This window comes from Lepidochelys kempii, chromosome 4 (genome assembly GCF_965140265.1).
Source record: "Lepidochelys kempii isolate rLepKem1 chromosome 4, rLepKem1.hap2, whole genome shotgun sequence".
Classification (NCBI taxonomy): Eukaryota; Metazoa; Chordata; order Testudines; family Cheloniidae; genus Lepidochelys; species Lepidochelys kempii.
Window position 1 is genome coordinate 98714242 of NC_133259.1, and position 16027 is coordinate 98730268.

At 39.4% G+C, this 16027-nt stretch overlaps 1 protein-coding gene across 1 annotated transcript in view; it reads right to left on the reverse strand.

The window, feature by feature from the left end:
• DTHD1 (death domain containing 1) overlaps nt 1-8565 on the reverse strand; it is a 43813-nt gene extending 35248 nt beyond the window's left edge. Inside the window, exons 1-2 of the mRNA XM_073343200.1 lie at nt 8283-8565; nt 65-896 (exon numbers count right to left, since the gene is read on the reverse strand). Coding sequence (XP_073199301.1) covers nt 65-896; nt 8283-8565 — 1115 coding nt within the window. The remainder of the gene's footprint in view (nt 1-64; nt 897-8282) is intronic.
• Nucleotides 8566-16027: the final 7462 nt, after the last annotated feature.

The window sequence follows — 16027 nt, forward strand, 5'->3', positions numbered from 1 at the left end:
CACGTCCAATGGCTGGAGTGCACGCAGATGTGTGTTTACAAATAGTCAACTTTTTCATACTTACTCTTTGTTCATCCAGGGACTTGATCTTTCCACTTCTTCTGAATCATTTGTTGAAAGATTCATAGCAGGTGTATTGCATATATTCTCCGACCTTGCAGACTCAATTGCATTGTTTGTGTTGTTCCCATTAATCTCATAAATTTCCTCCTTTTTCTCATCATCTTTTTCTTCTTCACATGAATTCTCTGTTGGTTTGTGATCTTCATATTCCATCTGAGTTGGAGGTTCTTCACTTACTGCCTGTTCTTGATCAGAAAGATTGATTACAGATCTATCACAGATATCTTCGGACTTTCCAGATACAATTATATCATCTCCATTGCTCCCGGGAACTTCTTGAAAAGCTCTCTTTGGGCATTTCTTATTATAAGGCCTTGCTCCATGACTTTCATCCTTTCTGTTGCAATCTTTTTGCTCTGTATGTGAACTCTGTAGGAGCTTGTGATCTTCATTTTCCATTAGCTTTGGGAGGTCTCTGCTTACTGCCTGTTCTTGATCAGAATTTTTTTCACTTACTGATATAGCAATTTCTTTTTCCACTGTTTTGTTTTCACTTGACTGGACTTGATGAATGTTCGGACTTTTCCTTTCATTCATGGGAGAAGTTACCTGGAGTCGCTGACGTACACCAGCAGATACTTTCCCAGAATGTGTCTTTTCTCTTTCGCACACAACTATTTCATTGGAAACATCTTGAACAATCTGGGATTGAGATTTATCATCATGTCTGCATCTAATATCATAAAATTTGTTTTTTGCCTCTTGAAGATGTGTAACTGTATCCAGAAAGAGTTCATTTATTTTCCGAAGACAACCCATAAGAGCGATGATCTCTAGAAAAAAATGTAATTAATTGAGTGTCACTGAAATATTAGTGATAGTATGCAAAAAAAAGTCAATACACACACGAGAGACAACACGGGTAAAGTAATACATTTTACTGAATCAACTTCTGTTGGTGAGAGAGACAAGCTTTTGAGCCCCACAGGGATCTTCTTAGGTCTAAAAAAGGTACTCTGAGATCTGAAAAAGAGCTCTGTGTGGCTCAAAAGCTTCTATCTCTCTCACCAACAGAAGTTAGTCCAATAAAAGATATTACCTCACCCACCTTGTCTCTTTAATATCCTGGGACCGACATGGCTATCACTATATTACCTAATACATACACAAGGAACTGTGCACAGCTATGCAAATGGCTTATGTATATGCATATTGGATAATATATTCTGTTTCTTTTCTTTCATTTTTTATTTAATACACAATAAAATATTTATTTCAAAAGCAAAGTGAATTTGAGTGACTTAGTTGATGAAGAACTGGATACTGACTTATAAAACTATAGTCTCAGCCCTCCCAGAACTTCTAATTAATACTAGTTTAATGATCAGACAGTAGCTAAATTCTTGAAGACAACCAATTCAAATCAGAAAACTGCTGCATAATAGCTGTAATTAGCTCAGGAGCAGTCCAATATTCAATCTTAATTATTTTTCTGTCCAGAAGGCCTCATTCTGCAAGGCGCTGACCACTCTGACCCTGATCCAGCAAAGCAATTAAGTATCTGAGTAGTGACAGAGACTTCCCACATGGTTAAAGTTAAGTGCCTTGTCGGATCAAACCCTAGACATGGTGGAGATTTCTTCTAATGAAAGCTGAGAACACTCCTGTGCGGAAACACAGGAATTAGCTGCTGTTTCTATAACAACTGTGTGACAGGTATGGCAATTTCTTGCCATATCCTTGGGAGACCTTACTGAATTAAGTTTAAGAATCTTTGAGGTCCTTTGTATTACATTAATTGTTTATGTAACTTCTGAAAGAGGGAGAAGTGAAAGATGTGAGACTTGGGGGTTCAAAGGACTATACTCAACAATGTGCCAGACAAGAATGGATTTATGGAACAAAAAGTGTTAAGTGGTTTTACTGGGGAATACCTAATGGAAGTTAAATGCAAATCCCCTACCTCCAGTTATGCCAAAAAACCCAACAAACCAAAACCCAGCCTTTTGAAATTATGCCCTGAGGAGTGGGCCGTTGTCTGCTGATCACCTCATACATGAAGCCAGAAAGGCCCAAGCTGTGTAAAAGAAAGACTGAACTATTCATAGCTGTACTCATTCTGAAGCTGAAATAGTTATGAACTTGTAACCACAAGGAAAACCCAGTTGCAGGTGTTGAAGGACTGACACCTACCAGAGATCGAGGTTGGAGTTGGGGTGACCTTTTAAAGCAGGTTTGTAGGTTCTTTTATTGTTTTGAATATGTTCTCTATAATTCTTTCACCTTAAGAATGAATGTGCTTACTTACAGAGAGCTGTATGGTAACTTGTAACTGAGGGCAATTATGCTGTTCATAGCCTCTAGAGAGAAAATAAAGCATTGGTGCTGGTCTGTTTAGGCAGTCTGGCTTGCTGGGAATATCACAGTGTTGGCAAGGAACTTTGCAGCCTGGAAAAGCCCCTGTCAGGAGGGGGAGAGATGTGCATCTCTATTCAAGAGAGGTGTGACAGCTGAGGAGCTGGGATCCCGGTGTGGTGCACTTAGTGGACGAGGGAGGAAGGCAGGTGTAGTTCTCCTGAAACTGTCATATATGATGGCAGTGTATGAGGGAATCTATGACAGGGTGAACTGTCAGAAGTGCTAACAGCAGTGAAAGCAAATACTGCGTAAGGAAATAGCACAGAGGAAAAAGTCTCATGCTGTTTTAGGGAAAGGAATAGAGAGAAGAGAGACTGGGTGAGGGGGGAAATGGGTTAAGAACAGCTGAAGAAAAGTCAGCAGCTTGAGTTATGTAGCGAAAGGCAGTGCAACCCTAAGGAGTGGACAAAGGTGCACCTTGTTGACTTGCTGTTTTCTGATGACGGGAAGAGAAATGATGGCTCAGGTTTGCAGGGAACATCCAGCCCATTGAAAGAGGGTCCAACAGATGGGGAAAATCTTGGAGCCAACTCCCTGGAGATAAGCAAGGAAGAGGCTGCCAGAGGCAGCAACTATGTCTCATGGGGATTGAACGCCTCACTGCAACAGAAATTGTGGACAGACTGACAGAGTACAAGAGGCTGGAGAGGGACAGAGTGCGACTGGAACTCTAGCTGTTAACAGACCAGGAGCGGCAGTGCCAGGATGAGAAAGAAGAGAAGAAGAACCAGAGCCAACAGGAGGAGCAGCATGAGGAAAGAGGACAGGGAACATACCAGCTCGAGAAGGAGAGACTGTGCCAGGAAAACTAAGCTGGTAGATGAAATCAAACCCCCTGTACCTGTCTCTGTGAGTGGCACACACTTCAAATTATTTCCTCATTTCAGGGAGGGGGATGACAATGTTTTTGAAGTGGAGTGTGAATTGAACAAGGTGGGAGAAAAGAACATGATGTGGTGGGTTGCTTCACTACTGTCAGGGACAAAGGACTTGGACATTTTCACCCTTATGGACAGAGAGGACTACAAAGACCAAAGGCACTCACACTAGGCTACCAGCTCCTCAATCAACATCTCTCGGATGGAGACCCTCTTCTCTCTTCCTTCTATCTGGGGTTTTTCCAAGCTGCACAGTTCTCTGCCCACACTGTGATATTCCCATGAAGCCAGACTGCCTAAATAGGACATTGTCTGCATTTTGCTTTCTCTCCAGAGGCTATGAACAGTGTTTCCCTCAGTTACAAGTTACCACACAGCTCTTTCTAAGCAAGCACATTTATTCTGAAAGTGAAAGATTTACAGATAAAACAAATTTAAAACAATAAAAGAACCTACATGCATGTTAAAAAGCTTATCATACCACCTGAAGTCTCAAGTTCTGGTGTCAATCCTTCAAAACTCATAACTGGGTCTACCCTGTGATTAGAAGTTCATAACTTTCTCAGATTCAGAATCAGAACAACCATGAATAGTTCAGTCTTTCCTTTACACAGTTTGGGCCTTTCTGGCTTCATGTATGAGGTGATCAGCAGACAATGGCCCATTCCTCAGGACATAGTTTCAAAAGGCTGGGTTTTGGTTTATTGGATTTTTTTTTGGCATAACTGGGGTAAGGGATTTGCATTCAACTCCTATTAGGTATTCCTCAGTTAAACCTTGGGCCTTAGATCTTGGCCTCATATACAAGACAGTCAGTAGACAATGGCCCACTCCTCAGGACATAGCTTCAAAGGGCTGGGTATTTTTGCATAACCAGAGGTGAGGAATTTGCATTCACCTCCCATTAGGAATTCACCAGGAAAACCACTTAACACTTTTTGTCCCAGAAGTACATTCTCAGGCACATTGAACAATATAGTCTTTTGAACCCTCGGGTCTCACATCTGTCACAGCTCCATCCGTCGAGAGATTACATACTATCCCAGCCCACAATAATACAAAAACCATGCATGTAACACAATGGATTCCAAAGATACATAAACTTAATTCAGTAAGGCCTCCCAAGCATATGACAGGAAATTGCCATATCTGTCACAATGTGACCTTATAAGAAAAATGGATTATTTTATTTTCCTGATTTGTCTTGTCTTATGCCCTTTCCTGGAAATTCTTGCAAAGAAAAACGTTCAAGGATTTTAGATGTATTACTTTTACAGCAACCCTCAAGCCTTTTGCTGTCAACTCTGTAGCAATTGGAGAGTTTTGGAACTGTCTCTCTTCATTTATTAGATGCATTACAAATCTCTGGGAGCATTTCTCAGCATATTTCTGTTCAGTACTGTGTGATACTCACAGGCTTGTTTTTGAGGTTAAATCCAGTGCAAGTCAAAACAAATAAAAAAGTGATAGAGATGAAACACCATATGCAACACTTACCACTTGCAAAAGATTGAGAGAGAGGGGGGAAAGGACACCAAATAGGGTGATTCTCTTCTGAATAGAATCCAATGACTCACTTTCACTGCTCCTTCTTTCACACCTAATGAGGAAGCTGTCTAGATTAATCAATACCTTATTGTTTTCTACATGGAAAAATAATTGTATTATATGATAATGTTATTGGTGTGATGCGATAGATTAGATGGGCCTTTTCTTTCAGTCCTAGTTTTCAGAGGCTTATATAAATCTGTCTCCAAAAATTACATTTTCAAGAAAGTTTTTTATATTTGTCCTCAGCCAAGGAATTAACATTTGAAAGATCCAAAGAAAACATATTTAATGGTTGTTCAATTACCAGAGTATGAAAAGTATATATTTTTTTATTTCTGAAGTTTGAAAAAATGCATCTGCACAATTTTTTTCCATCTAGCAACTGTAAACTGCCTTGGATCTGAGATTTCAAACTTCAAAAAAAATGTAGATTTCAATAAAGAATGAATGATTTCATAATGTGAAAAAAATGGTTGAAGAATAAAGAAATGAAGAGAGTGGATATAGCATGATTTGCATGCACCCTTACTGGCTTAAGTATGTGCCATTATAGGGCTAAATTGTGCATGTTGTTTACTAATGTAAAGCTGAGTAAATCTGAATTTTACTAATGTAAAAATTCCACTGTCTTCATTAGAAATGCTTTGCATTTACAGATTTACTAGAAGAATTTGGTGCGTGGTTTGTACCGTAAATATAATTGATTCAAGATATCTTACCTTATGGACCAGCTAGCATATACTTGGTAAGGTAACAAAGGGAATCCCAAAATGTCCCTATACCATTCTGGCCTTAAAGAGGGCTTCATTTAGAATAAAGTCCTATTCTCCTGTACCTGTCCCTACTTCATTATCTACACCAGCTATTTCCAGCCCACCACCACACTAGCAGTCAGAGGCGCAACTGATTCCTAACCCAATGCTCTTCCAATATCTGCAACTCAGCCAATATGTAAAGGTCATGTATTCTGTCCATTTACAACAAAAAAAGTGGTTTTATTTATATGTATTTTGATTTGTAATGTGTCTAGTCTTAGAGCTCTATGCACTTCTACCGGATGTAAAAAAATCAGTTCATACCATAACTCACAACAATTAAAAATTAATACTGAGAAAAGGATCCTCCACTAACTTAATTATCAGTTTGGGGGCAATCATTCTGAGAATATCCCAATGGTCATCTCAGGAACGTGATATGGGAGTAGCTCAAGTGTGGTTTCAAGATGCCCGACTAGGGTAAAAATTCCTATTGTTTTACCAATCCTTTGAGGTAAAACCGAATAAGAAAGGCAGAGGGGGATGTGCTCCATTCCTTCCTCTATTTGTCCAATACTTTCTCAACCCTCAGAGTAGATTTCAAAAAAAGCACCTGAACTGCTAAGGTTTAGTGGGTGTATTCCTCTCCCTCACCCACTTGTGAAAATTGCCGCCAACGTGTAATTAAATTATGGGATTTTTTTAAAATTTAAATTAATCATAATCTCTCTCACACATCAGATACATGTATATGGATGCACCTAGTGCCATCTGTGGGGGAGTCTACATTTTGGATCCTAACTGTATGGAGAGAGGGATTCCAGAATGGATGGATGGACTAAGGGGCTATGAGGAAGATCAGTTTCCAGTTGCATCTGAGATCCACTTGGTGTAACAGAGAAGGGGAGCAGTAGCTGGACACAAACTGGCTTCAGGGGTTTAAGCAAACAGTTAATACTGCTTATATCACCTGACAAGGCTTGCAAAACCTATTGAGCAATCTTAAAACTATTTAAGTGACCAAACTGTTACCTAATACTATAAGTAGGATCCAGAGCATAAGACTATTACAAAAACATCACCATGGTTGCCCACTACAGCAGAAACTATTTGCCTGCATCTAGGCGGTTTCAATTTGTGTGTTATTTACTAAATAAAGTTGCAGCCATTAAGCCATTTCACCTTAAATTTGTCTCATATTTTCCTTACAGCCTACACACCAATTTATGTACAGCGAACATGCATATTAAGGCTTTAAAGCTGACACTAGATACAGTAATACAAAATATTGTTACAGATGCTATGGATATTACATGTAAACTCCAGTTATGCAAACCCCCATTACCTGAAATTTGGAAATAAAAATGTAGGTTTTTATTTGGAATTTTCAGTTTTCCCCAGTTCCATTTTTTCCATATATTCTTGAGCCATTCTGAAAACTGAGGTTTGCCTATCCTATGTACCTTTGAATTTCCTGACCTGTATGTGTTTAAAAGCTGAACCACATCACTGCATAGTAATTTTAGACTATTCACCAACATTGTGTTAAAAGAGCCTTTCCGCACGTTGTTCCAATGTTAACCTTGAAATTTCCTGCTGTGCATTTTTTAAAAGCATGTGATCACTTTAAGGACTGTACTTTCCTTGTTTTTCTGACCTGAGATAACCCAGTTTCAGAATACAGTGGCAGTCTATGTTTAAGTGTCTCCTAACTTCTTTACTAACTCGTTATTTTATATGAAAGAGAGAGACTATGGAAAAGAATTTTTTTGGAAAAAGAGAATCAGAGAGTTCTGAATGAATGAAAAGTAGCTAATACAGATCAGATATACATAGTTGGGAAAACCAAATTGCAAGCAGGTCTTTTCTCACTAGAAAGCTCTTGTATGATCTTGGATATCTTACGAAAACCATAGAGTTAAGACTCATAAGTACGGGCATAGCTGAAGATCTGAGTCAGGAAATTGTATCTCTGTCTCTTAATCCTGGTGTGCTAAACTAAAATATTATTAAATGCAGAGATTGTATTTTTCTGCTATATTTTGCTAAATATTCTTGATGTGGTGGGATTTGGGGGAAATTTTTGGTTTGCAAAAGCATGCTATCCTTTGTTCAGGATACTATTTTTAATGTGAATCCCACATGAAAGCACATAATTGACCCATTAAATGTAAATTTATGTAATTAAATACTATTAGCAGACCAGTTTAACAGTACATTAAGAAGGGGAAAATCTAGAGTAATTTAGTTTCCTCAGGAAAGACTGGAGGAAGACTTTCTGGTTTGCTTGAGCTATGCAGGATCAGAGGGCAGAAGAGCCAAGAATTGGCCCTTACTTGTTTATTTTTATACAAATAATAATACAAAACAATATAGATAAGGAAACTTTATATTCATTCAGTTTAATTCATTATTCTACATGGAAACCTTTTTTAAATCACTATCTCTTCAGAAAAATACATGGAGAGAATAAAAAGTAAAATATATTCTACTGAAAGAACAAATATTGAAGTTCCAATTAATGTAAAATGTGACTTCACATGAGCATCAGAGGGCAAAATTTGCCTTACTATATATTAAATAAATTCTCTTTATGGTTAAACTCATCTTTACTTGCCTTGACTTGAAACCAATTGCTTGTGTTTGTTTTGAAGAGTATTCAATAGCTGGCAGGTGTCTTGTAGGATCTCTGTATTGTGTTGTAGCTGTTGGCTGAGGGAACTGCTGAGTTCTTGCATGAGAAAGATCAATCTAGGCATATACTCCGCTGTATCTTCATTATCTTGAAGGTCACCCTTTAGCAGTGTTTCTCTTGTCATTAGGTTTAGATGCCAAATCTGTTCCAGTACTTGACTTGATTTATCTGTACCAGGTGTTATCTTACATTCAGCTACTTCCATTTTTAAATATAAAAATATTATTGTAACTTCTCACATTCAGAACACTTCCAAAATATTGTAGCTTCAGTTTGTAACTTAATTAGGGCATAAGAAAAATGTTGCATCGTAGTCCTACTGAAAAATCAAGTACCTAGCTCTGAAACTCTGAGCTTGATGTTGACTATTAAAAAGTTACTAGGTGACAAAAAGGAGTGGCTTTCCAGGAACTAAAAGGACTACTGTACAAAGAGATGTCAGTGTGTACCAAACTGATTTCAGAACATAAATGTGGCAAGATTACATTACTGGAGTATACAGCAGTGCTGTGATTTTCAAGGGATCTGAGCACCTGCATTTCAATAAAACTAGTTCAGTAAAATAAATAAAAAATAGTTCAATAAAAATGGTCAACCCCTCTGAAAGTCAGACCATAAATTTCTGTTTGTGATTTTTGCAGTGTAGAATGTGGATAGCATACCTCAATGAGTGACCCGAAGCTCTTGAGAACAAACTGGCATTAACAACTACAAAGAGTCCTTAGGCATGCCAGTTTATAAATTTCAGGTGAATCCATTTAATTTATAATTGTGTTTTATCAGTTGGTGGGATGAAGTATATGCCACCCAGGCCCCGAATGCAGACCTGTGAGGTCAATTATGTTATTTACTGCACCTGCAGGGAGAGCCAGGCTTAGCTGAACATGAAGCCTAGCTGGGCAGGCCCAGGCTGGGTTATTATAAAGATAGGAAGTTTGTAGTAAAAGAGGGGTGTAGATAGAGAGGGAGTCTGCAGTTACTCTCTGGGAACAGAGAGGAAGAAACAGAAATGGAAACCTGAGGATTCTGAGCCTGAAAGAAGGGTCATCTCAGAGAAGCTGTGGGGAAGAAAGGCTGGGTAGGAAGAAGCCCAGGGAAACAGTAGCAAGTGTGCAGGCCTTGGCTGGTTATAGGTTGCTGGGTTTGGACCCAGTGTAGAGACACTCAAAGCCCTGAGCCAAGAGGGTAAACAGACAGTGGGGCCCAGAGTTGGGGCTGAAGACCTGTTTTAAGGGCTTTAGATTGTGATGTGTGGAACTCTGTTATGCTGGAAGAGGAGGTCTACCTACATAGTGACCTAGCTAGAGGGATAACTCATGAAGAAAGAGTGAGGGATCATGTGTTGGTAACTGACAGAAGGGGGTGCCAGATGGGGCAATAGCTAATCCCATACCCAGACGTGAGTAGGTGCTCCTGCAAGAAGTGAATCTTTTAAAGTTGGCGATATTGTAAAGATGTTCTGGGGTCTAAATAGCCACACATCTGGTAACAGTACTGAGTTTGAAATATATACTTAATGGCTAAAAAGATCTGCAAACACACTTTTCTAATGGCAGTGAACATGTAAGAAAGTGTGGCTTTGTATCTATCATGCAGTGAAATGCTTTATTTTAGTTGAAAAGGTAAAGAAAAAGCACTAGAAATTCAAGTAACTGAATTACTAACATCTAAAGCTTCATGTAAAACCTGAGTAACAGTAGTGTGAAACCTAGGGTAGACCTTTTATTTTAACTAATACCAAGCCATGAAGAGTCAACTATGTCTCTTCCACAGGGGAAAACTGTCCTTATGAGAACTTATGCACAGATGATAGGAGAGCTGAGCAGTGCTGGTGACACTTGAGTCCTCCTGCTGAAGCAGAGCAGGACGGCTGACAGTAGGTAATTCTGCTGGGGGGTGGGGGGCGTATGCTGCTGCTCCTTCAAAGAAAAAGGCAGGCTAGGCCTCTACTAATGTGTGCTGCAGAAAACCAGTCCTGGTGGGTATGTTTTTAGGTGGTTAGCCTGAGCATCTGCCCATGCCATCCTAGGTACAGTGCTGTCTTTAGCATGCTAGTTCAAGGAGAGCTAGTGCAGGTAGTCTACCAGAGCTGGAAATCACGCCTCCCAAATGTAGATGTACCCTAGAGGTTCTAATCCAAAGCGTACTGAAGTCAATGAAAAGATTCCTGTTGACTGCGGTGGCTGAAACCCTGGCCTCCCTGAAATCAATGGCAAAACTTCTACTGACTTTAATGGGGCCAGGACTTCACCCAATGAGATTTAGATCCAGACCTACCCGAATGGTAGTGGACAATACCCCTAAAATAGCAGATTGCTCTTTTTCAAAATCATGGAGTTGGCCACCACTGTAATCCTTGGTTCTCCCTTAACAGTAGATTAGAATCCTGCTATGATGTTGAAGGGGAAAGAGGGGCTTTAATCCCCATTAGCACAGCATACGATAGTGCTGGGTTTGACCCAAAATGTATACTAAAGACTCATCAAGTGTGTCTTATGCAGTCATTCTGTATAGTTTTCCTTGTAGGGCCTGCTATTAATACAATTAACATAGCTCCAATTGTGGTTTGTTTTTTTTGTAAATACAATTTCAGTATAAAAGTGAAGGGAAATTTCACATGGGGTATTGTGTAGTTTGAAGATGTCAATCACCATGTGAATGCTAAGAATTACTATTAAATGTGAAGTTGTCTTAATCAAATTGAAAGGATTGGCTATAATGTAAAACTGAAAACAGCAGTGATACTACATTGAAAAGGAAAGCTAAAGAAATCATAATTTGCTTGATTAGGCTGACAAATGTAACACTAACGTTCAGAAAGATGTAAGGAAGTCATTAACCCATTAGAAATTCGGATTATCCTGGGCTAGTTAATAGCTGTACTTTCAGTGGGAGGAGTTTGATTGGGAGAGCAAGGAACAGTTTCTATGATAGTCATACAATGTTATGTAGATCAGTCATATTTTGTTAGACTAGAAGTGAATGATTTCCTCTTCCAAGACAAAATTTTAGGAGGTATAAGGAACAGACTGAGAAATCATACCACTGATCTACATAATAGCATTGCATTCTGTCATCCATGCTACTGGGCCAGATTCTCAAGGGTGGAAATCGATGTAGCTTCCTAGATTTCAATTGAGTAATACCAGGTTACATCAGGTAAGGATCTGGGTTAACTTCTCCAAAATATGTTGCTTAATTAGTGGGTGTTCAAATATGACTGAAGAGAATAGCCATTACTTTTTTATGTAAAAAGAATCAGGGGCGCTGGAACAAATTTTATAGAGGGGGTGCTGATGATAAAAACCATGTATTTGGTGTCTGTTATTACAACTTTAAGCCAGGGGTGCAGGAGCACCCCTATTTCTAGCATTGCTGAAAAGAGTAGATGAATTTAAACTCAAATTTTCTTTCAAAACTTGTATAATGAAGCATAGTTAATTAACCTGATACTAGAATAAACTCTGCTGAATGTAGGAGATCTTATTAGAATCCTGTGATCTATCATATCCCTCAGAAAGGACAGTGTTATACATACAAGTTCTTCCAGAAGGTGGAGGCTCTGAGATACCTAATGTCTATTTTCCTGATTTGTCAAAGAATTATACACCCAACTACTGTTTGCATTAATGCATGCTACCTTCATGAATTCCCTATGCATATTTGGGAGAATACATTAGTTAACTTAGAAAACACATTTATCTAAAACCTGTTCAATAATGCAAGGTGAAACAATTTGTTTTTCCAATATGTGGTTGAATGAATAAATAATATTATACCTTGGAATTGAAAGTTATATTGGCTCTCTCTGTAATCTTGAATACAATATGGAAATAAGGAGACCTTTGTGAAAATGTGACTTCATGGTTGAAAGGTCCATAATCGGAAAGTTCTCTCTAGAAATTTATCATTATATATTATAGGAACAGTTAAGGAAGTTACATGCTTATTACTATGCTTTTTGTCCCTTAGAGCACAAGGAAATTACAACTTTCTTGTTGGACATCTGAATTCGAACACTAGATTGCTGTTGAAAAATATCTCCTGCATGAAGATGAAGGAGCAATGTTTTCAAATGTAAGTCAGCTTTCACAGCTTGTTTACAATGCAACAGTAGTTGCTATGCTACAGCAAGATCTATACAGGCTGTACGATAGGCAGTTTTAAAGAATTTGTTGTATTTAGGTATTTATGTAACACAAGCACAGTTTCCTTTTAAACTAAAATAGCCTCATGCCCAATTAATTTCAGCGGATGAATTATATCTGTGGCAGATTGTTCCTTGTGATACTGTACTTGTGCCAGAATAATTCCTTGTTTGAAGAGATACAAATAATGAAGAATGACACATTTAAGACTTACAGGATGTTCTTATGGAGGGGAGAGATTTAAGATTTGTAAAATAATCCTGTACTATACTAGCAAGGTTTGGACTAGATGACTACACACTTTGGGGCTTGAACTTATTTAAATGTTTATACAGTGCCTGTTATACATATACAAACTGTTTTTGGACTTTAGGTGCTACCACAATATAAATAATACATGATGGTGTCGTAGGGCCAGACTCAGCCCTCTTATTCTTGCCAAGTATTATCTTACTGCAGCAGTAGTAGTCTGACTTCTATATGTGGGTAGTTCCTTACTCCTGAGCTACTCCATGTGAGTAACAGTAGCAAGATCTGACCCTTAGTAAGTCTTTTTCCCTTGCAAGGAAGAGTGATAAAACTTAAATTCGCCCTCAGATTAACAGCAGTGAGAAGGAGAAATCACTTTAAATGGTTATTTCCTTCAAAACTATAGGAAGAAAAAGCTGGTTTCTGCATTGCTTAACCCCCTGAAATGTTTTGCAGAGATCCAAAAACCATAGACATAGCAAACAGACACCTTAACACGGTGCCTCTTTTATGTTGAAGAAATTACTTCATCACAGCAATATAAGGGACTAGCAAGGCCATATTTGAAATGTTCTGAGCAATTGTAGTCCAGTATTAAAATAAATATCACTGAAATGAATAAAACTGTAAAACTGAAACAGGAGGATAAAGTAGATATTACAGAAACTAGGTCTGTGATCTCTGGAGAAGTGGAGTTTAAGGGGAACTTTGAGATACAACATTCTGAAGGAAATAACATTGAATAGACTATTTGAGATTTTCAGATACAAGAAAGGGGAAATTGTATCAAGCTAATTTTAAAAACAGCCTTTTACTAAAGGAATGTAAAGAACTTCATGCACGGAGCCTGTTCCTCAAATCGGAGAAATGTAAGTCTGGAAAGGATCTTGAGAGGTCAAGTCCAGCACACTGTGCTGAGGCAGAACCAAGTAAATCTAGACCAGGGGTCTCAAACTCAAATGACCAAGAGGGCCACATGAGGACTAGTACATTAGCCCGTGGGCCACACCATTGATCCCACCCCAGGGGGTGCTTGGGGCAGGGGGCTTGGGGTCGGGGTGCAGAAGGAGTGTGGGGTGCAGCAGGGGGCTCGGGGCTGGGGGTCGGGGTGCAGGAGGGATTCGGGGGGTGGGTCTGGCCCAGCGTGCACCGGAGACATAGCCAATATGCCCTATATTTGCATCTCAAATGTTTGTTCCTTAGATAACACCTACAAGGTAGCTTACATCCAGTCTAGCCTGCCTATTGTGAATGGACCATTCAAGCTGGATGGCCTATTAGAGACACTTAGCTCTCATAATGGGCCACTGAAGAGACCCAGATGGCTCTTCCTGAGGATGCTTAAGCCTCCAAAGGGCCAGCGGCTACCCCCTGTGGGAGTCATCAAGCCATGTAAGAACATGAGACCCTGGATTCCATCTTGTGCCAGTAACTTTCCACAAAATGGGTTGTGAGCTTGTTTTGAAACAGAAAATTTCCAGGCACATGGCAAAGGATATAAAAGACCCTGAAATGGCTCAATGTTGCCTTTTTCCTGCCCTGATTCTTTGGATTGTGGATTTACAACTAAAAGGAGTATATTGGACTGAGGAGCTTCCGATCCCTTGGAAATTACCAGAGAGACTTTACAAACCAGCAGTCTATAACCTCACTTTTACAAACCTGATTAAAAAACATTGCCATTATTGTATTATGATTTATTAACAACTTAAACATTTTTTATTAATAAACCTTTAGATTTTACTTACTAAAGGATTGGCAGCAGTGTGATTATTGGGTAAGAGCTGAGTTATATATTGACCTGGCTGTGTGGCTGATCTCTTGAGATTAGAAGGCCCCTAAATGTAGTGAAATAAATTTTCACTAAACAACTCATCATACAGTCCAATGTCTGAGTGGTGAGATAAGGGCTGGAATGCCTAAAGAGACTGCATCTCTGACTTCTTGTTAACCAGTTTTGTTACTGGCTTGGTATATCTAATGATAGAATAACCACCAGTATGTGGTAAGTCTACCCTATTTCTCAACAGTTTGTCATGAATCTGGTATTCTCATATGTGACCCACTGAAGCATGGTGAGAGCTGCCTTCTCCCTCTCTCTCCTCTGCCACCCACCCCCTGCTAGGCCCTGGAGTTCTTATAGTGTGTTGAGGGGGCATCAAAGAAAAAGGTTGAAAACCCCTCTCAAGGTTCCTCCCCCACTCTGAACTCTAGGGTACAGATGTGGGGACCTGCATGAAAAACCTCCTAAGCTTATCTTTACCAGCTTAGGTCAAAACTTCCCCAAGGTACAAAATATTCCCCCCGTTGTCCTTGGACTGGCCGCTACCACCACCAAACTAATACTGGTTACTGGGGAAGAGCTGTTTGGACGCGTCCTTCCCCCCAAAATACTTCCCAAAACCTTGCACCCCACTTCCTGGACAAGGTTTGGTAAAAAGCCTCACCAATTTGCATAGGTGACTACAGACCCAGACCCTTGGATCTTAAGAACAATGAACAAATCCTCCCAACACTTGCACCCCCCCTTTCCTAGGAAATGTTGGATAAAAAGCCTCACCAATTTGCATAGGTGACCACAGACCCAAACCCTTGGATCTGAGAACAATGAAAAAGCATTCAGTTTTTTACAAGAAGACTTTTAAGAAAAAATAGAAGTAAATAGAAATAAAGAAATCCCCCCTGTAAAATCAGGATGGTAGATATCTTACAGGGTAATTAGATTCAAAAACATAGAGAACCCCTCTAGGCAAAACCTTAAGCTACAAAAAAGATACACAGACAGAAATAGTTATTTTATTCAGCACAATTCTTTTCTCAGCCATTTAAAGAAATCATAATCTAACACATACCTAGCTAGATTACTTACTAAAAGTTCTAAGACTCCATTCCTGGTCTATCCCCGGCCAAGACGACTACAGACAGACACAGACCCTTTGTTTCTCTCCCTCCTCCCAGCTTTTGAAAGTATCTTGTCTCCTCATTGGTCATTTTGGTCAGGTGCCAGCGAGGTTACCTTTAGCTTCTTAACCCTTTACAGGTGAGAGGAGCTTTCCCCTGGCCAGGAGGGATTTCAAAGGGGTTTACCCTTCCCTTTATATTTATGACAACCCCTGATCTAGACCATCCCTGACAGGTGACCGTATAAACTGCTCTTAAAAGTCTCCAATGACAGAAATTCCACAACATCTCTGAGCAATTTATTCCATTGCTTAACCACCCTGACAGGAAGTTTTTTCCAAATCTCCAACCTAAACTGCCCTTACTGCA